The sequence below is a fragment of the Onychomys torridus genome, chromosome 3 (genome assembly GCF_903995425.1).
Source record: "Onychomys torridus chromosome 3, mOncTor1.1, whole genome shotgun sequence".
In the NCBI taxonomy this organism is placed as follows: domain Eukaryota; kingdom Metazoa; phylum Chordata; class Mammalia; order Rodentia; family Cricetidae; genus Onychomys; species Onychomys torridus.
In genome coordinates, this window is record NC_050445.1 from 40523885 (window position 1) to 40551449 (window position 27565).

Consider the following 27565-nt stretch of genomic DNA (forward strand, 5'->3'; position numbering starts at 1 on the left):
GGACCCCATGGAGCCTCCGGAATTCAGGGGGAAAAAAAGATCCTTCCCTGGAGCACCAAAATGTAGAGTCCTAATCACATTTTGAGTCTAGCTCAGCCAGACTCATTTGAGAGTGCTGTTTTTCAGAATGGTATGATAACAAATTTGTGTTCTTTTAAAACACTAAATTTGTGGTAATCTTTGAAAAAGAAAAAAGACAGGAGGCAGAGGCAGGTGGACCATTGTGGGTTTGAGGCCAGCCTGGTCTACATGATGTTGAGCCAGTAAAACATTGGGGGGCAGGGGGATAAAAAGAAGACCCCTAGGGGTTGGGGATTTAGCTCAGTGGTAGAGCGCTTGCCTAACAAGCACAAGGTGCTGGGTTCGATCCTCAGCTCTGGAAAAGAAAAAAAAAAAAGACCCCTGGCAGCCCGGTGGCACTTTCCTTGCTGTCACCCTGCCAGGCTCCCACCAACTTCTGGTCTTGCAGGCTACTTGTAGATTTCAGCAGTCAGTGAAGATTCTCATGGGCTCCTCACCCACCGTTTTTTTTTTTTTTTGTTTTTTGTTTTTTAAATTCTTAGTTTTTATTTGATCAGCTGTACCAATATACTGATGTTAAGCCCTCCTGACTGATTGAAGTTACTAGCAATATGTAGAAATACAACTGGGAAAAAAAAGAAAAAAAGAAACAAGAAGTCGACCTGGAGAGATAGCTCAGTGGTTAAGAGCACTGACTGCTCTTCAGAGGACCCGGGTTCATTTCCCAGCACCCACATGACAGCTCACAACTGTTTGTAACTTCAGTTCCAGGGGATCTGACACCCACGGTAAAGCACCAACGAACAAAAAAAGGAAGAAACAAGAAGTTGTTTAGCCAGGCGGTGATGGCACACGCCTTTAGTCCCAGCACTCAGGAGGCAGAGGCAGGTGGATCTCTGTGAGTTCAAGGCCAGCCTGGTCCAGAGTTGTTACACAGAGAAGTCCTGTCTTGAGGGGAAAAAAAACAAACAAACAAAAATCAAACAAACAAAAGAAATTGTTTAATCAAGGAGACATTTTCTCTCCTAGCAAAAGGGAGCGCAGGGGCACAAACTTGAATTTAGCCAGAATCGTGGAGCTGCGTTTCTGAACATTTATTCACTCTAGGGCACTGGCAGAAATTGGAGACCCTTAGTCCAAGCCGAACCCTTTGCCGCAGTCCTTGGGAATACACACCACCCCAACCCCTAACCCAAGATTCAGTCTCTGAGCCTGTGCCATTGAAAGACAGAAAAGGATAAAATGAATGTTTTGGGCACTACTAGAGAACGGCACCTTACCACGAAAAGTGTGCGTTTTTCATCCTTCTCCCTCGGACTAAAATTTTACATTCATGATGATTTTATTTCTTCTTTCCGTTGTTTCGAGCTGGGCGCTAAACACTGGCCTGGGCCCCAGGCGCCTGCTGGAAAGGCGCCCTCACAGGCGCAGAAGGCTGGCAGAGAAACCCTAGGGGCGGGACCCCCCCCCCCCCACACACACACACAGGCCTTTGTTTCCTAGAACCTGAGGGATTCTTTCTCTTCAAGTCTCCTTGGGTCAGGCCAAAGCCCCCCGCCCCCATCCAAGGCCCTGGCTGCAGAGGACGTTCTCCTAGGTCCCCAGGTCACGGGTGTGGGGACCACCCATGTAGCAGAGCCGCCCCGCCCCGCCCCGCCCCGCCCTCGCAAGCTGCTCCAGGAGGAGGAAGCCGCACACGCTGCAGAGGGCTTGCTGAGTCCTCCCTACGGCTGGCTGGGCTGGGCGTCAGTGCCCAGCTACTCCAGATAAAGATGCAGGGTGGACCAAGCCTTTCTCTTAGTCTCCTTCCACTCTGATGTAGAGTGCTCTCTCCTAACTCCCTACCCCATCCTAAATAAATTCCAACCCACTGTCATTCGAGAAAAAGCCAACAAAAAACCCAAGGTAGGGATTTGGGATAAAGTAACACCATTTCTCTAGATCAGCACCTGAAATCATTCTTCCCAATTTAGAAACCCAGAGCGCGGCCCTAATGTGGATGGGACATGTGGGGGAACAGGGAGGCATTGTACGACCTAGGGGTCTCCAGTCTCCTCCAGAAGGAAGGGCCCACAGTCTGGTCCCTTCTCTCCTAGTTGTCTGAATGGAAAATTGATGTAGGACCAGCTAAGCCCAGGTCAACAAACTTTTATTGCCATGTCTGCCAGATTCCTGATTCTTGCACTGTAGAAACACTGAGTTCTGATGCAGGGGGATGAGGGTGGAGGGTGTTGCCACGCCTTTGCCAAGTTAAAGAAAACCCCACTTGCTGGAGAGGGAGGGCTGGGCAGACAGGAATTCAAGGACATGTATGGCTTAGGCCGGCTCCTGCCGACTGCAGAACGCAGGGACCATGGTTCCAAACTTTTTTGCGAAGGGGGTGGGGATGAATTTGGCTGCTGCCATCCCCCTTGCCCTTGCTGCCATGTTTCCATGGAAACAGAGGAGGGGCAGGATGTAGCTCACTCTGAATACCTGGGAGGACAGCAAGGCAAGCGTTTGGTAAACATACCCGCTTCCACTCCTACCCACGTACCCAGCTGTCCCGACCCAAACCCAGGCTTACTCCCTTCTGCTTGCTCCCCTCCCCTCCCCTCTGGAGCTGGGATTATGCCAGCTGGACTCCAGGCAGGGCTGCTAGTGTCTGTTCCACAGCCAGGTCTCCCTGGCAGCAAACTCTTAAGAATGTCCACCTAGCTCCGGAGCGGCCCTAACAGAGCTGTTTGTTGTGCCTGGGTGAGAGTATGCAGCTAGTATCCCTAAGCTTTCTGTACCGCTGCTGTTTCCCCACACACCTTTGCCCAAACAAAACTGAAAAACACAACTCATGTTCAAGGTTAGAAACAGGACGAAATAATTCGCTAACAGTGCTGAGGCTAGGGTGGGGGAGATGAGGCACATCCTTCGTAGACCTGAGCCACCCTGTGCCCTGTCTTCTGCAGTCTGCTTCTTTCCACTGGACCCTCATTGCTGGGGGGCTGGAATCCAAATCGCCACAGGGTACTGTTCTCAGCACCCTCTGCTGTTGGTCCATGAGGCTTGCCTGTCACCATGGTCAGGTGTCACGGGAAGGCTTCTCAGTACCACGGATCAGCCCGGTGCTGCTGGTTGTAGAGCTGTAGTTTGATCTGATCTTTTATTTGATTCACGAGGACCTGGGACAGCAGGATTCCCACCAGCTGCAAGGGGCAGAAAGGAATCAGCCCTCAGCAGGGAGTGATTATGGCTTTCCCTGGCTTAGTCTTCCCCAGGCAAGAACCCCCACCTCTATCCCCCCACCGCCCACCCCCACCCAATGTCGGGACCCCACCGATCCCTGGATGCCTGCACAAAGGACAGTCTCTGTAGACTGTTGGACAGGGCAAGGTACCTGGGGGATGGCCAGACCTAGTGCCACACCACCAAGTAGGAACAGGTTGCTGTGTATCCAGTTGACCAACTTGTCGATACAGCCGTTGGTGTAGATGACTTTACTAGCTTCCAAGTAGTCAAGAGCCTGCATACCTTGGCCACACATAGTGTTGATCACTGCCTGAGGAAAGAGTTGAGGCACCGAATGGTACTCCCACATCAAGAAACACTAGCTGATAAGCTTGCCAACTTCCCCCAAGCCCCTAAGCTGTTTGAGAATGTCTGCGGAGAATACTGGAACAGAAATGTCTAATTGCAGAATTCCTTTCCAGACTCTCTGGGTCCAATGCCCCGCTTTAGATGCTCTACTTTAGACCTGCCTCTTCTGAGCCCCACGTGGGCCGTTGGAGTGAAAGGTGAGTGTGGCCACCACAGTGGGGTGAACACAGACACCTGCACACCAACTGTAACAGCTTTTCTGATCAGGAGGGAACTTAGAGTGTTACCCAGGAGGAAGTGAAGTAGGGTGTTTGCTCACCTGATTGGGGGTGGGCAAGCAACAGGAATAAGGCACAGAGCAACGCTCACGGCTAGGGTTGTCCTCCGAGCAGTTGAAGTACATATTCTGAGACCAGTCTCTGTAGGAAATCCCTCCACAGCAGCTGAACTGAAACAGAGCCCACCAGAGAAATTAAGAATCGCCAACTCCCCACACTAAGGTGGCCAGGGGGTCACCAAGCCTAGGGCAAGCTTCCATTTGTAATGTCAAGGTATTCTAAACACATCTACAAACTCATCTCAAAGCTTCTCAGCTGCTTTCATCTGAAGAAATTCCCTTTTTAATTCTTTATGTACCTTATTGTAATTTACCTAGTGCTTGATACTCTAACTGCATGCATCTCACACACACACACACACACACACACACACACACACACACTCATACACACAGCTGTACATATTATTCAGGTGTAACCTCTTGGAGAAGGCTCTGGATTTATAACCATATAAAGCACAGTCTGACCAAAGGAGACACTTAAGATTACCGGCTAGGACTGGGGGTATTCAGTGACGGAGCACATGCTTAGAATGTGTGACCCCTGGATTCACTTAAGCACTACCAAGAAAAAGAATACTAAAAAAATAAAAAAATTTAAAAATTTAAAAAAAAATCCAAACCAAAAACACTGACATAAGGAAAAAAAAATCCAAGAAGAGAATCTTCAATATCACGGGTTCACAATTACTCCAGGAAAGCAAACTGGACCCTAAAGTCAAAGGTCTGCTGACAGAGGAAGAGATACTCAGCACTGGTGCTGGAAACTCTCCATTCAAATTGAACTCTGATCCATGGTAGCATAACCCAGAACAGCCAAAAAGTAGAAGCGACCCAAGTGCCCAGCCATGGCTGAACAAAATATGGCAGTCACTCGAAAAGTATTACTTAGCCTTAAAGAAGGAAATTCTGGCACACGCTACAACATGGATGAAACTTGAAGACATGCCAAATAAAAGAAACCAGTCACAGGACACATACTGCATAATTCCATTCATATGAAGCCCCCAAAGTAGTTACATTCCCAGAAAGTCCAATGGTGGTTGCCTCCATGAGAGCGAAATGGAGAATGCTTAGTGGGCACAGTTCAGTAGGGAAAGATGAAATGGTTCTAGTTTTTAAATTGTTTATTAGTGTGTGTGTGTGTGTGTGTGTGTGTGTGTGTGTGTGTGTGTGTGCTCCCCCTGCCCATGTGTGCACACAGATGCCAAAGTGCATATGTGAAGGCCAGATGACATCCTCTCTTTCCACTTCCGATCCCTAGAATCAAACTCAGGTTGTCTGTCAGACTCTTACAAAAAGCACCTTTACCCACTGAGCCGTCTCACTAGCCTGAAAAGAGTTGTTGTTGTTGTTGAGTTGGGGCTTCCTGTAGCCAGGCTGACCTGAGACTTAGTATGTAGCTAAGTCTGGCTTTGAACTCCCAATCTTTCCGCTTCTGTTTTCCTAGCACACAGGATGGTGTGCACTGCCATACAGGTGAAGACGGCCAAGTTCTGCTAATAAATGGTGGTGACGGCTACACACAGTGTGATTTTTCCCTCCTATACTGGGGATTGAACCTAGGACCTCACACGTACCAGGCAGGTGCTCTACCACTGAGCTATAACCCCAGGGTCTCACAAGTTACTCAGGCTGTCCTTGAACTAACTCAGTAGCCCAGGGAGTCCTTGAACTCTTGATCCTTCTGTTTTAGCCTCCCAAGCAGGGAGGATTACAAGTTGTGGCATCACGTCCAGCTAATGTAAATATTTCTAATACCTAAAGTGGCAAATTCTGGGTTAGGGTACAGCCCAGTGTTACAGCGTTTGCCCATGATGTTCAAGGCTCGGAGCTCTGCTCCCAGTTTCACAAAAACAAGGAAGACAAAACAAAATGGTATTTCCTCGTTATGTATATTTGGCCACAATTTTTAATGTGATATATAATAAAATACGATGGTTCCTCATTCCCCTACAGGTAACCCCTTACAAAGGTTTCTTAAAAAGTCTTCCAGAATTCATTTGCAAATAAGACTAGAGTCGTTCTTTTCTCTACATAAGCAGCTGATTAGCAACACTGTATGTACCAGTCTATGCCCTGAACAGTACCTGTTTCTCCCACAAAGCCCTTCCCAGGCTATGTTATTTAGAAGAATAAAATAAAAGAACTCCACAGGCCTGGAGAGTGAGACATTTCTAGGACAACCTTAACTTTTAACCCCTCCTCCCCCACGGCCCCCCCCCCCCATGGTCCCCTCCCCTCTCCCACCTCCCCCCATCCCCAACCCCATCCCCAGGATATTGGATGACCACACCACGCTCAGCTGGTACCTTCTTCTGGCCAAAGTCAATGAGGTTCTGCAGGTCCAGGTCATCTCGATAATGCACAATAGCATTGTTGATTAATTCACTCACTTTCCCCCGAGCCTGCCAGATACACAGTGAGACAATCAGGACACGGGCTTAATCCATAACTGATTAATCCCCTCAGAAATAACGGCAAACACAGATCACCCTTTGTGGAGGTTTGACTATGTCCCCGTAATCTCAGCTGTTTGAAGACTTAGTCCCTAGTTGGTGGCACTGTTTTGGGAACTGTAGGAGGTGTGGCTTTGTTGACGGAAGCGTATCACTGGGGGTGGGCTCTGAAGTTGAAAAGCCGGTACCATTCCCAGTGCACTCTCTCTGTTTCCTCCTTGTGGTCCAAGACATCAGTCCTCAGCACCTGCTCTGTCACCAGGCCTGTTGCTGGATGCCACGTCTCCCCTGCCATGACAGACTCTCATCCCTCTGGATCCACAAGCCCAAATAAACTCTGCTCTAAGATGCCTTGATTGCCTTGTCCCAGCAACAGGGAGGTAATTAGCACACCGTTGTTTGTCTTTTGCTCTTCTTTTCAGATTTCTCTGTTTTACAGTCACAGCACAATTTGTAGGAGGCTGAAGGGCACCCGCCATAGATACTACAGTGTGGTCAGAGGCCCAGGGAGGCCTTCCCACTCTATGCCAAGCCCCCCAGGTCAGCACAGGCATGGTGGTTTCCCATCCCATTCTGGGTATATGCTTGCCACTCAAGTTAGTGCAGCTAAATGGCCCTACCTACCTAAGTACCAGCTCCCACCTTCCCAGCATCCTATTCATTGCCACCATCTCCCATTCTGGATGGAAAACACTGGATGTTTCTATCACATCCTGGGGGCCATTAACTCACCAACGAACCTCATTTTGTCACAAATGCATTTTGTACTTTACCATTCAAAGGCCTTAAATTTAATGAAAAGTCCTGTGAGCTTTGGTGAATAAGACCATGCTAAGCCTCCAATCCTTGTTCTTACAGGATGAAGAGGGAGAGCCTGACTGCTAGAGAGATAAAATTCATGTTCTTTTCTCCTTAACAACAAAATGGCAAAGCATAATTAAGGAGCCTGGGTCACTAAAGGGTATTAGTGACTAGGCAGTCACTAATTTCCCCCAAGAGCTGGGGGAAATCACAGACTAAAGTTCAAAATTCAGACATCTACCAAAGGTCAGAGTCATATTCCCTCAAATCATCTTTAATCTGAATCAGCCTTGAAATCAGACCTACCAAGGGAAGACAGCTGGTTGGTTCCAGGCCCGTCCACTCTGGGGCTCAGGTAACAGTGGGCAATAGAAACATTGACCCTGATGTCATTGCTCCTCAGAACTATCTTTCAAAATAATGCAGTGTTTATCAGTCTCTGCATATCAGTACCCGAAATATATTTATTGACTAGCACACTGAAGAAACGAATTTTGTTTTATTTTAGAAGAGAGGGTCTTACTGAGTGGTGACACTGACCCCTAATGGACACAAGAAATTTGCACCTCCTTAGGAGAAAGAACTTGGCACCTCAAATCAGCTCAGCAGCTCTCAGTTCATAATTTTTTTTGGGGAGGGGGGGTTGAGACAGGGTTTCTCTGTGTAGTTTTGGTGCCTGTCCTGGATCTCTCTCTGTAGACCAGGCTGGCCTCAAACTCACAGAGATCCACCTGCCTCTGCCTCCCATCAGTTCATAATTTTGTACCATGTTCTCTTCCTGCTCAACTACTCTTCCTATGGCTTTTTGTGTGTTTGTTTGTTGAGACAGAGTTTCTCTGTATGCCCCTGGAAGTTTTAGAACTCCCTCTGTAGACCAGGCTGGCCTGGAACTCAGAGATCTGCCCGCTTCCAGAGCACTGGGATCAAAGGCCTGCGCCACCACACCTGCCTTCTTTCCCTATGACTTTATTCCATAGTTTTGCACTTTATTCCTGGCAACTATTTGAACTTGAGAGTGGAATTCTGGTTCTTCACCCTGCCTACCCCATTTTTGTTTTCTTTCTGAGATAAGGTCTCATTAGGTAGCTCAGGCTGTCCTGGAATGCACTATGCACACCAGGCTGTCCTTGAACTCACAGAGATCCACCTGCCTCTGCCTCCTGAGTGCTGGGACAAAAGGCGTGCACCACCACCGCCCGGCTATATCTTTCTTCCTTTATTTTAAAAGACAAATTTCTCACTATGTAGCCCCAGCTAGCCTGGACCTCACTATGTAGGCAATGCTGGCCTCAAACTCAAGGAGATACCCCTGCCTCTGGTTTCCCAGTGCTGGGATTAAAGAAGGCCAGTTCTTAATGAGAAGGACTGTTGCCTCATGGCAGGCCACCTCCAGATGTGGGAACAGGCTTCAGAACAGGCTTCGCCTTTCCCTGCTTCCACATCTAGTTCAACAGACAGTTTTTGAACAAGAGTCTTCTCAAGGGGCTGTAGAAATGGCTCAGTGGTTAAGAGCATTGGCTGTTCTTGCAGAGGTCGTGAATTCAATTCCCAGCAACCACATGGTGGCTCCCAATCATCTGTAATGAGATCTGGCGCCCTCTTCTGGCATGCAGGCAGAATACTGTATACATAATAAATTTTGAAAAGTCTCTTCAAGTTGTGTGTGGTCTTCATCACTGAGCTCTACTTAGTCATTTACCATTCAAGTTTGCAGGTTATTTTAATATTTTTCATGTTTATAGAATTTTCCTTTCTTTCTTTCTTTGTTTTGTTTGTTTGTTTTTGTTTTTTTGAGACAGGGTTTCTCTGTAGTTTTGGAGCCTGTCCTGGATCTCACTTTGTAGACCAGGTTGGCTTAGAACTCACAGAGATCTGCCTGGCTCTGCCTCCTGAATCAAAGGGGTGTGCCACCACCACCCAGCATTTATAGGATTTTGTAACCCAGTGGCATCTCAGGTTGTGGAAGGAAAACACCTCACAGTCCTGAAGCTCTCTTTAAACAGGCTGGTGTTAAAGGCCATTTATTCATCCCTAAGGGGACCTTTCAAAGGCTGGTGCTTCCCAGGAGAAAAAGTGCTGTGGTTAATGAGTCAGGAGCAGAAGCTTCCCCTTCCTCCCTCTGGTACGGAAGCTGCCTCTAGGCTAGCATGTTACCTTGTCTGAGAAGACGAAGCCCAGGATGCCAGCAGCCAGCTGCAGCAGGAACACGATGGTGAGGCAGAGAGAGAACTGTGGCACACGGGCAAGACAAAGAGACAGCCGTCACTGCTCAGGGAAGCAGCCCTCCCCAGGGCCAAGGAGAGTACTGAGAGGCAGCTAGGCTCTTCCCCACACGCCCCTAACATGGCAAAGCCTGCTGCTACCTCTAGGACAAGAATGTGGAGGTGGCCACTCTGTGCTGGGCCATCCAAAGCAGAACTTTGCAGTGAGGAGCGGCCAGCACTTAGAGAGTGGGCTGGGGCAGAATGGACCGACTACAGTGTGGCACAGGGGTCCCCAAGGCACAAGGAGGAGAAGAGCAGGCCCTCTGTGGAGCCTTCGACCACTCACCGTCTGCAGAAGGCAGATGTTCTCCCGAAGGGATCCGATACAGCCACAGAAGGTGAGAAGGAACATGAGAACACCCACTACAATGAGCAGGATGGCAGGGTCCACCGCCAGACAAGCCAAGGCTGCTTCTGGGAGAGAGGCTGACCGTCAGCTGGAGCCCAGTGCCCTCTGAGGGGGCTCCCAGGGATGGATGGGGGTGTCCCAAACTGTTCTTCCTGTCCTAGGGGAATCTCCTTGTCTGGTGAAGACTATGAGAAAGCAAGACCTTCCTCACAGGGAAGAGCAGAAAGTGTGCAGGGAGAGTCCTGGCATGTAACTGGAGGAACCAGGGAAAAGCCTTTACTCCAGGCTCATGAGGGAGGGCCACTGTCAGTCCAGAGATGAATTAGAATGGCATAGGGCTGACAAGACTCTGCAGAGGAATCCAGGGTTACTTCCGGGTAAGCTAGCCAGTCCTGGACTGCTCTCTGCTTCCACACACCTGGCTTCTCCAGGACTTAGTCTCAGATGTGGGCAGATCTTGGGAGAGGGACAGGGGCTCAGGAAAGCCCAAGAGAGCTGCCAGTCTGAAGTGACCCAGAAACTGGGTTTCACGGAGCTGCTCCTCCAACCTCAGCCCAGGGCCAGAGCTGAAGCATGCTGGGGCCCAGTGAGAGCGTGGGAGGCAGAGGGGGACCCATAACCCACCTGCATGCTTCATCAGCCTGGCATAGACACCCACAGCCACCATGACCATGGAGATTACCTGTGGGGACAGGCAAGGAGTCTGATTGAGAGTCTGAAAATGGGAGAGCTCTGAACAAACGAAAAATCTTCTAGGAGGACAGGGGAGGACGGCTTTCCCAGGGTCCAGATGTGATACCCACCCACTCCCAGTGACAATAGTGCTTTGCTGCCATGAGAAACTACCCAGCATTGCCTCCTTCATTCTCTATAACACAATTATCTTGTGAGACAGATGTCTCCCCATTTCACAGATGGAGAAATTAAGACTGTACAAGTTTAATATAGAACAGAACAGTGGTTAAAAACACAAGCTTCCAGACAGGTTTGGGGGTATAACTCAGTGCTACAGCACAAGGCCTGGGTTCAATCACAAGCATCAAAACTACACACACACACACACACACACACACACACACACACACACACACACAAAGCATGGCCTCTGAGAGATTCAGATATTTAACCCTATTTAGGACAAATTTCTGATTCTCAGTTGATTTCTACATGTGAAGCTATAGAAAGAGCCAGGTGTGATTGATGGCTTACATCAGTTAATCTCAGCCCTTAGGCTGAAATGGGAGATCAAGAGTTCAAGGCCAGCCTGTGCTACAATTCAAGCACCTGCCTCAAAGGGAAAAAAAATATTTTATTTTTATTTCAGTCTGTGCATGTGTCTGTGTGGGTGCACACTGAAGCCAGAAGAGGGCATAGGAGATCCTTGGATTCCTTGGTGCTAGAATTACAGGTGTTTGTGAAATGCTTGGAGTGGATGCTGCAATCTAAACTCTGCCGGTCCTCTGAATTACAGCAATGAGCATTCTGAATCAATGAGCCATCTCTCGAGCCAAAACTCTTAAAATGCATACTTATATTTCTTTCTTTATTCTCCCCTGCCCCAGACAAGGTTTCTCTGTGTACCTGGCCGTCCTGGTACTTGCTCTGTAGACCAGACTGTCCTTGAACTTAGAGATCTGCCTGCTTCTGTCTCCCAAGTGCTGGGATTAAAGGTGTGAGCCACCATGCCCCATTAAACTTATACTTCTGATGCCTTAAAAATGTTTTAGTGGCTGGAGAAATGTCTCGGTGGTTAAGAACACTTGCTCTTGCAGAGGACCAGCACCCACATGGCCTCTCACAAACACCTTTAACTCCAGTGTCAGGTGATCTGGCTCCTTCCTCTGGCCTCTGGCAGCACTTACACACATGTGGGCAAAATGCTCATATACATAAATAAAAATAAGTTAATTTTTAATTGTTTAAATTCTTTTCTTTATGTGTGTATGTATGAGCTCATGCCACACCATGCACATGAAAGTCAGAGGACAATCTCCTTCCAGGGATCAAAATCCAGCTTGTTCGGCTTGGCACGGAGCCATACCCACTGAGACATATTGTCAGTCCAGAAAAAAAATTTTTTTTTAAGATTTAAATAGAGGGTTAGAGAAGGGGAGAGGGGGATCTTTGGTGTGTAAAATGAATGGAAAACTTTACTTAATAATAAAAAAGAGTTAAATAATGTTTGGAAAGCACCTGACACAATCTTTGACATTAAATATACACCATCACCCACAGGACTACACAGGAACTGTACAGTTCTGAGTTCTAACCCACCTGCTCAAAAGGCAGGGCTTTCATGTAGATGAGGCTCGAGCTCTCCAACTCCCTTGGAAGCCAAGGGTAAGGTGTACACGCCCTGAAAGGCAGGAGCACGTGTGATTCCTGGCACTGCCATGGAAGGAATCTATACACTCTGATGCCAGTGTGGAAGAATACAACCTGGGCAGACAAATGCCATGGCTCCTCCCTGTGAGAGCAAACCCATTAAAGGCCCCCAGAGGGGTCTTTGTCCCCTGGGCCTCCACGAGCTCGGCTGGGCTGCCCCAGCTTTCCGCTCAGCTTCCAGGCTGGTGCTAAGCAGCAGACGACTGTCACCATGGTAATAGATGAGGCCAAGCTCTGGCAGAGAGAGTTCTCAGTAGCAGGGGCTTGACCAACTCAGCAGGGAAGGGTAAGGCAGCTAGACCCCACATCCTGCAAGACAAAAATCAGCTGGAAGGGGCCACCTGGAGGAGTCTTCAGTGAAAGAAGGGAGCTGGGCCCTGGGACAGGTAATAGAGTCAAACAAGTCTTCTGCAAGAAAGATATTTTTGCATTTGGAACTTATTTCTGAAAATGCTTTACTATTTAGCAGGTATGTAGTTAATGGTGAATCCTGAGTTAAAAATAAGTCTTTGGAATGCTTTTTTGTGATTCTATAGCCCTTTTTCCTTACTCCTTCATCTGGCCCTTCCTCTGATTCATACCTAGCATTATCAGCTCGTCTCCATATTTGGTCTTTGTGCATCCATAGCTCTGTACACACACACACACACACACACACACACACACACACACACACACACACCAAAATCTGGCCCTTCCTTCAACTTGACTCCAGCTATTATCAGGCTTCATCTTCTGCCCAGCATAAACAAGGCAGCTTAAAGAGCTGGATGTGGGGCTGGAGGTGCCACCTGACTCTTCCTCTGCATGGCCAGGCTTAGGAAACGTGGGGGAGGCAGGGAAAGCCCAGGTCAGTCACCTCCAGTAGGACAGTAGGACAGTAGGAGCAAATGTCTCTGTCCCTTAAAATTTACCACACCTGGGCCAGCAAGATGGCTCAACAGGTAGAGACACATGCTGTCCAGTTCCTGGAACCAACTCCACAAACCACCCTCTGCCCTCCACATGCACATGGCTCAGGGCTTCTATTGCTGGCATGAAACACCATGACCAGTGAGCAAGCTGGGGAAGGGAGGATTTACTTGGCTTACACTTCAGCATTGCTGCTCATCACTGCAGGAAGTCAGGACAGGAACTCAAACAGGGCAGGATCCCAGAAGCAGAAGCTGATGCGGAGGCCATGGAGGGGAGCTGCTTACTGGCTTGCTTCCCCTGGCCCACTTAGTCCACCTTCTTATAGAACCCAGGCCCACATGCCCAGGGATGGTACCACCCACCACAGCCCTCCCCCATTGATCACTAAATAAGAAAATGCCTTACAGGGGGCATGAAGGCATTTCCTTACGTGAGGCTCCTTCCTGATGACTCTAGCTTGTGTCAAGTTGACACACAAACCCCCCAGTGCAGCATACACTTCCCTTGTCACTACACACAACTGCGATTCTGGTATCATTTTACTACAGGCTTAATTAAAAACGAGCGTCTACTCTGTATTCTGTTGCTCCCAGTCTCCTTGCATGCTGAAATTGTCTAGATTGGATAACTTTGTACAGGGATCAAATTAGCAGGTGTGGTAATGCATAGCTGTTATCCCAGTGCTCTGGAGGGAGAAATGGGAGAATCAGAAGCTCAAGGCCAGCCTTGGCTATGTTGTAAGTTGGAAGCCAGAATGGGCTACATGAGACTTTACGTTAACAACAGAGAGGGGAGAGGAAGAGGAGAAGGAGAAAGGGCGGGAGGGAGGGAGGCAACACATCACAGGGCAACTTAATTCTCTCCATGGGCCTATAATTACAACAGCAGCTCTGTCTGCTGGAGTAAGTAGAATAATGTTTTAATTCTATGATCATCTTGTATGGCCAAAGAGACATTCTGCAAATGTGATTTAGGATTCAGGGTTTAGAGATTGAGAGATTACCCCCCAGGGCCCAATATGGTCACAGCAGATCTTATCAGATTCAGAGAGGGAGGTAGAACAGTGGAGGCCAGTTGGATTGAGGCAGTACCATGGACCAAGGGATGCAGGCAACCTCAGAAGCTGGGGCAGGAAAGGACATCTCCCCTAGAGAACACAGGAAGGAGCATGGCATTTGCTGACACCTTGATGATAGCCCAGGAAGCCCATTTTGGACTTTGGACCTCCAGACAAGTGAAAGATATTTGTGTTGTTTTAAACATTAAGTTTGGGGAGACAGGAACTAATACGCTATTCAAATCCAACCCATCAGCTGGTAGTATACGATACTGTGAGGACCCACAATCTGAGGGTTATCCTGGAGAGAAAACATCTGTAACTTAGAGCAGTGGCTCTCACCTCTGGCTGCCATTAGAGTCACCTGGGCACCTGGAACTCTTCAGACACTTCAACTCTTGATGCCCAGACTTCCTTGCAAACCAGAGAGTTTACAACCTCTGGCAAGGAGACCCAGGCAACCATAGTTCTGAAACAGTTCCAAGTGATCACAGTGCAGCCAGTTGGAGGACTTTTAGCCTAAAGTGCAGCCAACCAGGAATGTAAAATAGAAACTAGGTTACATTTAAATCAAGATTGAGGCTTGAATATTATTAATAGTTAACGTGATCATTAAGGATGCCCTTCCTCTGAGCTCTCCAGACCTGCATTTGTCTTTCACACTTCCATTCCTGCCCTCTCTTCCCACCCTGCACTCCTCAAAGCTGCTGCCATGGAAGGTTAGTGCTGCAGACACTAACAGCATCCAATTTTAAAGCTGAACAGAACTTCAGAAAGGGACTCATACACTCACCCCTTAATACAGAGGAAGCCGAGAAAGCAGAAGGGACATTTGGTCAAGTGTATATGGGTACTGTGGCAATGTCTGAACCCAGTGCAATTTCCCTATCTCATTCTAGTAATCTTTCTAGGGTATCAATCTTTGGTACAAAATCCCCATAATAAAAATCTCACCAATGACTGGCTCTCAAGAGGACAGAGATAAAGTCACTTCTCTTCTTAGAGTGGGTTTCCAGATAATGGACAGAATGAAGCCTGGCTAGAACTTTAAAAAGCTAGGTACCACTTTTAAAATTGCTGAGTCTAGCTTTTAGGTAAATTTATGTTTCTGAAAAGCTGTCAGTCAAGTGATATAAAATGATTTGTATGCACCGGTGCCTTTATTCTTATATAAGGTGAATTATCACCTTGGAATGAAAATGGTCATCCCCTGGGCTCCAGTGAGGAAGGGCTGGTTTAGGACCAGAGCAGAAATGTATTATGATAAGCCCGGAACAGGTTGCAGCAGAAAGCAAGAAAGTATTCAGCAATAAAGCTGGGGTAGGGAGATGGCTCAGTGGGTAAGAGCATTCGCTGTGCAAGTGTGAGGGCCTGGCTTCAGATACCCAGCACCATGTGATAGCTGGGTATGGCTACCCATGACTGTAACCCCAACATTGGGGAGCACATATCTGGAGAACTTGCTAACCTGCCAGCCTAGCCAAACTGGAGGGTTTCAGATTCAATGAGAGACCCCATCTCAAGGAAATAGGCAGAGAATGGGAGAGGAAAACACTCAGTGTCTTCCTTTGGCCTCCACATGGGCGCTCACACACAGAGGTACACACATACCACACAATCAAAATTCTCACATTGGTGAGACACAGGAACCAAGTGAAGGAACTACTAATGGCCAAAGCTAGAAAAACTTAAGCATCAAAATAAATAAGAGGGGCTGGAGAGATGGCTCAGAGGTTAAGAGCACTGAATGCTCTTCCAGAGGTCCTGAGTTCAATTCCCAGCACCCACATAATGGCTCACAACCATCTGCAATGAGATCTGGCACCCTCTTCTGTATACATAATAAATAAAATAAATCTTTAAAAAAAGATTAAAAAAATAAATAAGAAAGGGGGCTGAAGAGAGGATCCAGGTTTGGTTCCCAGTAACCACACTGGGTGACTCACAACTGCCTGGACCTCCAGCTCCAGGGGATTTGAGGCCTCTGTTCTCTTTGGCACTTGCCTTCACATGTACATATCTACACACAGTCACACACACACATGAACACACACATACACACAATTCACATACACATTTCTACACACAGTCACACACACACATGAACACACACATACACACAATTCACAGGCACATACCTACACATGGCCACACACACATGAACATACACATACACACAATTCACAGGCACATACCTACACATGGCCACACACACATGAACATACACATACACACAATTCACATGCACATACTTACACACGGCCACACATACATGAACACACACATACACACAATTCACATGCACATACTTACACACAGCCACACATACATGAACACACACATACACACAATTCACATGCACATATCTACACACAGCCACACACATGAACATACACATACACACAATTCACATGCACATATCTACACAGAGCCACACACATGAACATACACATACACACAATTCACATGCACATACCTACACATAGCCACACACACATGAACATACACATACACACAATTCACATGCACATACCTATATAAAGCCACACACACACATGAACATACATATACACACAATTCATATGCATATACCTACACACAGCCACACAAACATGAACATATACATAAACACAATTTAAAAATAAAGTACAAATTTAACTGTATTAAATTATTACCCATAGTATAAAATAGATTATCTGTGCATCTTTATTAATACAAATGAAGAAATTTTTTTTAAAAGATTTATTTATTTATTAATTATGTATACAGGGGAAGGTGCCAGATCTCATTACAGATGGTTGTGAGCCACCATGTGGGTGCTGGGATTTGAACTCAGGACCTCTGGAAGACCAGTCAGTGCTCTTAACCTCTGAGCCATCTCTCCAGCCCCGAAGAACTTTATTCAATAAATAGACTAGCTAATAAATGTAGGTATCAAAGAGTTACCTCCATGCACTGTGCACTGAGCAGAGTCTGTCCTCCAAAGAGCACAGCACAGAGGAGGAAAAAGCAATTACACATCCTGAAACCAACCCACAACATCTCAGCCTCTCGACGAAGGTCAGCAGCAACAGGGATGATGGTGATGCATCATTGAGGTAACACCAAGTGAGGAAAATGTTACTTTGCCACTGTGTCTCACCCTCAAACTCCACAACCCCAGAAACACCATGAGCAAGACATCAGGTAGTTCTAACAAAGGAACTGTCTACAAAACAGTACCCTCAACAACCTTCAAGGTCATCAAAAACAAGTTTGAGAAACTGTCACAGCCAAGAGGAAGAAAACATGGCAACTAAATGTAATGTAGCATCCTGGAACAGAGAGGTGGGAGAGTCTAAGGAAACCTGATTGAAGTCCAGATCATGATGGCAATGCCATCAATTGGAACAGATACAGCATACTCACCTATGACGTTAACATGGAGTTCTTTGAAAGTCCATTTAAATAAGGGCTGATGGAATGGGTCAATGAGTAAAGGGGCCTGACAACAAGCCTAAAGATCTGAGTTCAAGTCCTGGGACCCACCTGGTAGAAGGAGAGAGCCAACTCTGGCAAGCTGCCCTCTGATCTCCATACATGTGCTGTGGCACACGAATGCCCACACTTACACATATACATACACACACAATAAGGAAAAATAAATATAAAAAATCATTTAAACAAAAACTAACTCTTAAATTTTTTAGTTCTTAAACTTAGGTTTTGGGGTAGCATCTTTTATTGAAGAGATTTTTTTCATATAATATATTCTGATCATGTTTTTCCTTTCTCCCAGATACTATCCATCTCCTTACCCACCCAACTTTATGTTCTCCCTCCCTCCCTCCATCTCCTTCAAAACAGCAACAAAGCAGAAAAACAAGAAACTCAAGAAACAACAACAACAACAAAAACTCCTCAAGAAAATTGAAACAAGCAAAAGGCCAACAAGCCAAAAGAACGGCAAAACAAAACAAAAAGCCCAGACAAATGCCATTGGGTTAATTCTGTGTTGGCCAGCTGCTCCTGGGATTCCACTGGACAAAACCGATTTTCCCTTTGCCAGTGAGTATCAGTTGCAGATAGCTTCCTGGTTAGGGGTGGGACCCCATATCTACCTCACCCTCTTCATGCTAGGACCCTATCTGATTTGAACCTGTATCAGTCTTATGCATGTTGCCAGTCTCTGTGAGTTCATATATGCATCAGTCCTGATGTGTCTGGAAGACCCTTGAAGTCATTTGCTGCCTCTGGTTCTTGCGGTCTTTCTATCTCCTTTTTTGCACAGATCCCTGAGTCTTGAGGGGAGGGGTTTGATGAGTGCATCCCATTTAGAACTCAGGCTCTAGGTCCTCACTCTGTACACTGTCCAGTCGTGAGTCTCTGTGCTAATTCCCGTCTACTGCAGGAGGAAGCATCACTGATGTGGATTGAGGAAGGTACGGATCTGCACCCCAGGCCAGTGTGATCCCTAGTAAAAACTGGAGATGGCTAGAAAGCAAGCTGGGGTAACGAACATTTTCAAATAGGGTCTTGTGTCAATGCTGGCCTCAACTCACTAGGTAGCTGAGGATGACCTTGATCTATTTATTGATGCTGCCTATCCACTCTCCACCCCCAACCCCACCCCACCCCTGTAACCCTGCCTCCCTCGTGCTGGGAGTACAGGCATTTGCTACCACACCTGGTAAATTACAGTTTTGATGGGAATATTATATGGATACTCTTGGATTTTGAGGAAGCATAAGACACTAATTTCTATGATAGAAAGAAACAATTTTACCAACATAATATGCTATTAAATATATGTCTCTGCATGTCATGAAATAACACAGGCAGTACTCTAAATAAATAGTTTCCCTGTTCCCAGGACAGTATTGTTGCTGGGCCTCTTCTCCTCTGCCTTCTGTTAGCGCTGACTAGAGGATGGACAGGTAAGGCACTGTTCAAAAAGGAAGCAGGAAACAGGAAATTTTCCCTATTATTTTTGGCTTCTCTTGCAAATTAGGAGCAGACACCTATGAATGGATAGTTGTAAGAAAAAAAAAAAGTCTTGTTCTAGCCCCTACGGTACAAGTTGAGTCACTGAACACAGGTTCCCAAGCTCAACGTCAACGTCAACGTCAACGTCAACGATGACCGGCAGCTGGTGGCTTGCCAAACTCTGAGGAGGTCTGGGGAGCTAAGATTAGAGCCCTGTTCCCAGGGGCTACACACGTGCAGGGAGCTTTTGTAAAATAGAAAATATTAATTACTACCAAATTATTAGGACCATTAATTGCCATCTTCCTATGGCTAATGGTGGGGCTGTGAGCAAAGGAGTTCCAAGTTCGAGGCTGACTCATCCCCATCTACCCAGCATTCTCTTCCTCCCTGAAAGAGGCTTCACCTTAGGGTCTCCCACCTGAGGCCGCCCCCAGCAGGGGACTCCAAGGGGCTGCATCCAAGGACAGTGGTAGTAACGTTCCTCCTGTGAGTGCCAAGAGTTAGCAGCAGACTAAACTGCATTATTTTCAACATTTATTTACTTATTCACTTCTTTGTTTGTGTGTGTCCACACATGCATGTTCACGCCACCGTGTATGGATGGAGAGTGGAGAACAACTTTTAGGAGTTGGTTCGCTCCTTCCAGGCCCTGGGTTCCAGGGATTGAACTCCGGTCACCAAATGTAGAGACAGATGCTTTTACCTGCCAAGCCATTCTGCCAGCTCCAGACCAAACTTATACATGTTATCTCATCCCAACCAAGAGGGCATTAGTGTCTCCATTTTACAGAGCTGAGGCTCATGGCATTCAAGTAACTTTGCCTAGTTCACTCAGTTAGTGAGTTGTGGGAACCTAATGCTGGTCCTCAAAGCCTTAGGACGTCAGCCATGAGGCTGGCTGCCTTCTTATCGCTGCATCACAGCTGCCCGGACCCCACATGTCCCCGTGGGGCTATCATGAGGCAGGAAGAACAGCTGGCCCTCAGCTCTCTTGGGGAGCAACTGGCAATCTCCAAAGTAGGTGGAGCTCAGGGAGGGGAAAGAGAAAGCACGAGAACTTAACAGGGTACCAGCCTAGGGATATGCTCAGAGGAGTCTCTAAGTGATACCGTGAAAAGGGGAGCCATGGCAGGAGGAACCAGGGCCCACCAGCTGGAGAGTCCTCCAAGAGAAAGCATGGGCTTGCCTGGCTCCACATTTCATAATCCAGTCTGCAGACAGTTGGTGAGGGTTTCAACTCCATTAGAGTCTTTTTTCTCTCTTCTTCAGAGGATGGTGCTAAAAGACAGCTCTGCACTGTGTGGAAATCCAGATCCCCTGAGCTGAGGCCCTAGAGTCAATCCTCAGCAAAAGCCAAAGCAATAACTCCCGCTCTACTCAGTGGAAGCAGAAAGGAGTCTCTACTTTCCCAGATTCTCTATCCTGTTTCTGGGTGGAATGCAGGAAGTCACAGCCTCCCAGACCAGAGCAGGCCCAAGACCTCCACATGCTGCTCCTCTGAGTCATCAGAGAACTGCTGGTCCTGGAATTCTGAGGAGGCAGCTGTCTGTGTGACACTGGCTCTCAGCTTGCTCCCTCAGAACTGGATGATGTTACCTTGATGGAATGGAGGAGTCCACAGGGCTCGCCCCTCATTCTGTCTGTGGCTGACCCTTTGCTGTCCTCCTCAGAGCATGGCTACTTTCGCACTTCCAAGGTAATATGTGAGGAAGGAAAGTCCACCAGAGCTCTCCACAGTCCAACTGTTCAAACTCAATGGTTGCTGGACATAGTGATGCATGACCGGAATCCCCAAACTCAGAAAGCTGAGGCCAGAGGACTGCTGTGAGTTCAAGGACAGCCTGAGGTGCACAGTGAAGTCCCCCACTTCCAATCCAAACTCAAGGTCCTACAAGGACCAGCCTAAGTCATAGTCTGATAGTCTGTTACCAAGACTATGAGAACTTCACATTTTAAAAATTCCTTTTAAAAGTTGCTTAAAATGTAACTGTCTACTTAGTACAAGACCAGCAGAGTTTCTAGGGGAGGTAGGAAAGCATGCAGGCCATGATGGCTCTCATCTTCACTTATGGTGTTTGGAAGTTCATTTGTCCTGTACTGGCCAAGTCTTACTATGTGCCGGGCTTGCCTGGAACTTGCCTGTAGCGGTGCAGGCTGGCCTTGAACTCACTGTACAGTCTATTCTGGCCTTAGATTTAGGATCCTCCTGCTTCTTCAGCTTCCTGCGTGATAGGGTTACAGGAATTTGCTAATCTGGCATTTCTACTGTATTTTAAAGAGAATCTGGAGATAGGCACAGTGGCTTATGCTTATAAACCAGCACCCAGGAGGCTGAGACAGGAAGATCTCTGTGAGTTTGAGGCCTGTCTCAAAAAATCAGAAAGAGCTGGAGAGATGCTCAGTGAGCAAAGCACTCCCAGTCCCAGCATAAAGCCCTGAGTTCAAATCCCCAGACCCATGCCAAAAGCTGGACTTACAGCACATTGTCCAGAATCCCAGTACTCCTACTGTGAGATGCGAGGCAAGGGCAAGAGAATCCTAGAAGCTCTGAGGCCAGCTACCCCAGCACAGGCAGCATTAAGAGACCCTGTCTGAAACACGGTGAAAGGTGAAGACAGACACCTGAGGTACACACACACACACACACACACACACACAGAGAGAGAGAGAGAGAGAGAGAGAGAGAGAGAGAGAGAGAGAGAGAGAGAGAGAGAGATATCCAGGACAGTCGCCAGGACTGCATAGAGAAACCATGTCTCAAAAAATAAAAAGAAAAAATCAGAAAGAAGCTAGACTCAGTGGTACAAGTGTGTCTGTAACCTCAGCAATCAGGAGGATCAGAAGTTCAAAGTCAGACTTGGCTACATAATGAGTTTAAGGCCAGCCTGTCTCAAAAACAAAACTAGAATCTGATTGTTGCTTCTTTTATGGAAGCCTACCTAGCCCATGGGGTTCAGGAATGCAGGGGAGAAGAGGGGGTGGCAACTAAGGTATTTGGGGGGTCTATCAGGAGAGACCAAAGGACATTCACAGCACTACACGGACTTTGTCAGGGTTGATGTCTGGTCATCTCCTCCTGGCTTCTTAGCCAAGTTACTGAGACAGTGTTGGGATGATTCTCAGTGCCTGGAGGACTCCAAAAAAAATGGTCATGGCATGGACTATGATGGGTGCTTCTTCCTCATCCAAATCATGACATTTATTTTGAAGGGGTTTTGAAACAACATGTATCATCATATAACTAGGATCCAAAGTAAACAGATTTCCTAAGCCTTCTCTAGGCTCTGTACTGGCCATGCTGCCCCCACAGCACAAAATGGCATTTTGATAACAAAGTAGTATTAGGTCAATACTTATACAACTACAATTCTATTAGCCATGGTCTGGAGCGTAAAGTAATAAACACATTAACCTTCTCCTGTCTCTGCTCTAGCTCAGGAGACTATACTGCTTCAAATTTGAGAGCTTTTGATGTTAGAACAATGGCTTTAATTAATTTTTATTTGTTTGCTTGTTTTTTGAGACAGGGTTTCTCTGTGTAGCCCTGGCTGTCCTGGAACTCACTCTGTGACCAGGTTGGCCTAGTACTCACAAAGATCTGCCTGCCTTTGCCTCCAGAATGCTAGAAATAAAGCCGTGCGTCACCACCTCCTGGCTCTCACCAGTGGCTGGGATTGCCCTAGGGAAGACCCAGATGTGGTCCAAATGTGCCACTAACAAGAGAAGAAATCCAGATGCTGGGGTGGCAACCACATGTGGCTCTAAGGAGCTTCTCAAGAGGATGGATGTCATTTTTGTTTGACTGGCTCAAGGGAGGGGATGTCAGGCAGGCAAGGCTAGGCTACATTTTCACAGAACAAGCCTATGAGGGAGAGAAAGGACACTGTGTCTCCACCCAGGAAGCTTTGCTCTCCAAGGCAACAAACATTCAGTCAACATTTACTCCTGCCCCGGGTAGTAAGAATCCAGAATTGGTGGGGTGGTGGTGGCACACACCTTTAATTCCAGCACTCGGGAGGCAGAGGCAGGAGGATCTCTCTGAGTTTGAGGCCAGCCTGGTCTACAAAGTGAGTTCCAGGACAGCCAGGGCTGTTAACACAGAGAAATCCTGGGTTGAAAAACAAAAACAAAAACAAAATCCAGAATCGAATAAGGCAGTCTCTATCCTTAGGAGCCTGGGGTCAAGATGGGGAGACAGATAAACGGGGAAGGAAGAGAAAGTACCAAGTAAATCCAGAGGTACAGTCACCAAAGAAGCCCGGATGAGACAGAAAGACGCAAAAGCCCTCCAGCTGCAGCCTTGAGTGGAGATAAAGGACCTTCGGGAAGGAGCAGGGCTGTGCTGATAACTCAGCAGGTGCCTGGGGCTCACACACTGGTTCCTACAGCAGTGTCGTAACTCTGTACAGAGGTGACCAACACAGGGAGGTGGAGAAAGGCAGTCACTTCTAAAGAGTTTAAACAGAACTTCTAGGATCTTGCAGTTACTTCAGGCCATGGAAACCCAACAATCAGTCGCCCAGCAACCTGATTCTGGGGAGAAAACCAGAGCTTCCAGGCCAAAGAGGAAATGAGATTTGAAATATAAACAGGAGGGATTGATTTGGATTCCAAGGCAGGCATCAGCCTTCTGAATCAGCCTCCAAATGCCCTGAGAGCAGGGCCCCTGGAGCAGTAGAGGTACCCCTGAATGTGAGCCCAGATGACACTGGCCACCTTCCTAACACGTCTCAAGCACAGATACAAACACCACCCCTACATAGCTCCCCAGGAGACGGCCAGATATGCACTCTGCCTGCAAAATGGTCTAACTGTGCCAGCCATGGGTGCTTTCCACGAAGAGAGGGGGAATTTGATTAGGACAGTGGAAGCCTATGAGGGACATCACATATTCACCTGTCCCTTAAGTGGAAAGGAAGATGAGCTCAGAGCTGGAGAGGCGGTCCTTCATTGACAGCTCAAGGGTGTGGACTATTACTGGGGCTCTGGACTGGGAGAGAAGTGATAATCAGTAAGGCCCAAAAAGTACCACCCTCTCACCCTCCCTTAGAGAGGCCAATGTCCCAGGGACCAAGACACAGAGAGTTGTGCTTAGATCCTGCTCCAGGTCTTAAAGAGAGAAAACAGTTTCCAAAGTGATTTATTCATCTATATATAGTTCACAGAAATAGACAAATTCCTCCTTTAGAGGAGGAAGATTAAGGACAGAGAGATAGATATGCTGGCTTAGCGTCACACAGTAAGTAGGTGCCAGAAAGAAACTGGGCCTCTGGTCCTTCCATGTGCTATTTGTAGTGCTGCCAACTTTTTGCATTTGCAGTAGGTCCAAAAGGGGGTTCCGCTCTAACCTGGGGTAGTACCAACATGGCTAGCCTCTGATTTTGAACGAAGCATTTTTTATTTTTGTTTAGTTTTTAGGCAGGGCCATGTTCATCCAAGGTGAGGGAGCATTTTGTCACCCACGAGTGCCGATGGCCGAACGCCTTCATGAAGCATTTTAACCAGGGTAAATGGGCCTATGAGCCTGGCTCTCTCCCAGCCTGTGTCTTCCCAATGTCATTTGTCTCATAAAAGAGGTGTAGAAGAGGAAGTTCAAGAAAACGTTCCTGAACACCAGAGTGACAGACACGCCAGCTCCTCCAAGAAAGATGGAAGAGAGAGGCACCGAAGAGCAAGGCCGTGGCTGAAAGCCCACCAGGACCCACTCAAAGGGGTTTTCACTGGTACTTACCCCTATGGGGTGAGTTCCCCTCAGTACATCCCCTCAGCCCTGCAGTGTGGTAGTGAGGGGTTTTCTTGTTTTCAAACCTCTCAGGGAAGCAGAACCTACCTAGGCCATGAGAACTTAGGTGGACTGGTGATCCCCTAGGCTACAGTAGCAGCCATCTGGGTCATGGACTTTCCTGGCAAGCATGCTGATTCCGTAGAAAATCGCCAGTCTGGGCCTGCTAACCAGCTGCTGGACCCTGGTGAAGGCACTGGCCATTGTTGTGATTTAGCTTACTCCCATGTAAATGTGCAAGTCTAACAAGATGCCTGCTAATTTTTTTTTAACCCTACTTCTAAAACCGATAATTTGTTAGAAGCCCAAACTTCAATTTTCCCAAGAGTACGGTGGCTGAGAGTGAGCTGTCACCATCACCCTCTGGGATTTCTCTCATTTGTCCCAACAGGCTAGCACTTCTGTATTCTGTCTGCATTTTACACCACGGCCCCTGTGAAACCTTTCCAGCAGCTGCCTTAGATGTCTGGCCTGCTCTTTCTCCTAGGAAACAGTTTAGAGCCAATCTTCTTCGCTCCTGCAAATCTGAACTATCGTTCTCAGGCTGAGGTAGGCAAGGTTGAGAGGCTTACCCAGCTCTGGTGTGGTAGAAGCTGGCAGAAGATGGGAAGGACTTCCCTATGTTATTAAGTCCAGGGAGGACCAAGCACTCTCTAGCCATGAAACAGAGCTCAGCTAGCATCTTCTGATGGGCTCCCCTGAATTCTCAGCCCTGTCAGCCATCTCTCATCACACTGGATTGGATTTTTCTTGAGAGGAAGGGAAGGCTTGCAGACTTGAATGGATTTACCCAGAGCAGTCAAATCAACAAGGATGGTAGAGTGGGGATGGAAATCCAGGTGTCTGGAGCCCCGTGTCAATATTATTAACACTTTTCCCATCCCCAAACAGAAGATTCTGAAAGGACCCCCAGCCTTCCAGCCCAACAGAGGATCCTGTTTAAATTATCTGAAGACTGCTCCGAGAGAGAAAGCTGGTCTTGAAGGAGGTAGGACAAAGTTTAGGACCACTCTGGGATAGGCAGGATACACATCGGACCTGGAGGCCATTCTTAACCCTTTTCAGCCTTGACAGGAGCAGACACTGAGGCCTGCAACAGGGAAAGAGAGATACAGCCCCTTGACCCATTCGCCTGAGGAATTGGGGAGGGAAGGCTTGGGGTTTCCCTTCCTTCTCTCCCCCCTCCTCTTCTCCCCTGTTTGGCAGTCGGGCCTTCCAGCACCCAGGCCTGAAAGTCCCTAACCATGAAATGTGCGCATGGGGCTGTCCAGCCAGCTCTTCTTCCAAACACATCTTTTTTTTTGGCCTGACACAGATTCTCATCCCTGCTAAACCTTCATCCCTGGCAACAAGGCTGATGCCCCCTCTTAACGTTCCCTCCGGACACGGCGCCACTGTGGTGTTCCCTCCCCAGGAGAAATGCCCCCAAAGTGTCACCAGCCCAGAAAACTAGGCGGCACCGCTCACCAGGCTCCTGGGCACCGGACAACCCAGGCCGGCCCTCCCTAGCCACCGGCAGCCCCCACCCCTTGGCGCTCCGAGGATGCCCTGCTGCCCGGGTGCCCCTTGACCCCCGAGCCTCACCCAGAAGAGCATGTTGAAGAAAAAGAGCAGGTATTTCACCAGCGGACTGACGAAGGAGAACTCCTCCCCGTAGGCAGCGGGCGCTCCAGGTCTCCGCGCCATGGTCCGCCGCTGCCCCCGGGGGCCTATCTCCCCGCGGCCGCCGGCCCACCTGCGTGCCCCGCAGCCCGGGGCGTGAGCCGCGGGCCCACGGGGACCCGAACGCCGGGGCAGCCGCACCGCACCGGGAGCCGCCCGAGCCGTGCGTCGGGGAGCCGCGCAGCCGGGGAACGGCGCCGCCGCTGGAGTCGCGGCGGGCAGCGTGAGCGGCGGAGACTCCACCGCGGCCGCAGACCAGCCTAGCCTTCCCGGCTCCCAGGCGATCGGGCCCGCCCCCTGGCCGGCCATTGGTGAGGCTGCCCCAGCCCGACTTCTCATTGGTCGCCGGCTGATGTCACTAAGCAGCCAGCCATCCCTCTCCTCCGAGAGGCGGGGGAGACACCTGTTCTGTGAGGGACAACTTGTTAAAGGGTCAGTGGTTCTGCTTCCCCCCGCCTAGACGGAAAGCCTGCGGGCTGCAGCTGCTTAAGGGAAGAAGAATGAGGAAAAGGAATGCGCCCTACCTCCCACACCCACGTCCTCTGCCCAGTTGCTGTGCACACAAGCAAACACAAGTACGTTAAAATCAACAAGTACGTACGCCGTGTTGAGCAATTCGTTAAACGGTGTGGGAGCAGAAAAGAATGAAGGTGATCCCCAGGGAGCAATAAAATCAGAGAGACAACGACAGGTACTAACTGGAGAGTTTAAAAAAAAAAAAATAGATGCAATCCTGTTTAGCAACCATGTATTTTGGACGCTCCTTTAGAAAGCCTCATAACTCAACATAATTCTCAAACCATCCCCATCTGTCTGGCCATCCTCTCATTACCTTCCAGTCCCTCCATTCAAGCCTCCTCAGAACCTTGGTCTACATGCATTTTTTAGCATGCTGATGGGACATGCACAGATTGAATCCCGAGCGAGTGGTGGACTTTGCACTGGTTACAAGTAATACATACCTAAGCTCGGGGAGGGGCCTGATTTTGCCATCA

At 48.1% G+C, this 27565-nt stretch overlaps 1 protein-coding gene across 3 annotated transcripts; it reads right to left on the minus strand.

Annotated features, from left to right (window-relative positions):
- Positions 1-1013: 1013 nt before the first annotated feature.
- On the minus strand, positions 1014-26845 carry Tspan33 (tetraspanin 33). 3 transcript variants are annotated; one of them, XM_036182680.1, is made up of 9 exons: positions 26493-26530; positions 12076-12157; positions 10426-10483; positions 9739-9866; positions 9343-9417; positions 6241-6336; positions 3911-4039; positions 3392-3553; positions 1014-3200 (listed from the first exon to the last, which is right to left on the minus strand). In XM_036182680.1, exons 2-9 carry the CDS (start codon positions 12097-12099, stop codon positions 3099-3101), a joined length of 774 nt encoding a protein of 257 aa, XP_036038573.1. In that variant the 5' UTR covers positions 12100-12157; positions 26493-26530; the 3' UTR covers positions 1014-3098. The 3 variants fall into 3 exon arrangements, with proteins under 3 accessions (XP_036038573.1, XP_036038572.1, XP_036038570.1); XM_036182679.1 differs by lacking the exon at positions 12076-12157 and having other exon boundaries at positions 9739-9863; positions 26493-26845; XM_036182677.1 differs by lacking the exon at positions 12076-12157 and having other exon boundaries at positions 26493-26845.
- Between the last annotated feature and the right edge of the window lie 720 nt (positions 26846-27565).

What these genes read in the sequence shown, in the direction of transcription:
- Tspan33 (XM_036182677.1), bottom strand. Translation starts at nt 26,594, where the DNA reads ATGGCGCGGAGACCTGGAGCGCCCGCTGCCTACGGGGAGGAGTTCTCC. An exon ending in TCTTCAACATGCTCTTCTGG is followed by an intron (nt 10,484 to 26,492) that starts GTGAGGCTCGGG and finishes CTGTCCCCACAG; the next exon opens with GTAATCTCCATGGTCATGGT. An exon ending in GCTTGCCCACCCCCAATCAG is followed by an intron (nt 3,554 to 3,910) that starts GTGAGCAAACAC and finishes CTCTTTCCTCAG; the next exon opens with GCAGTGATCAACACTATGTG.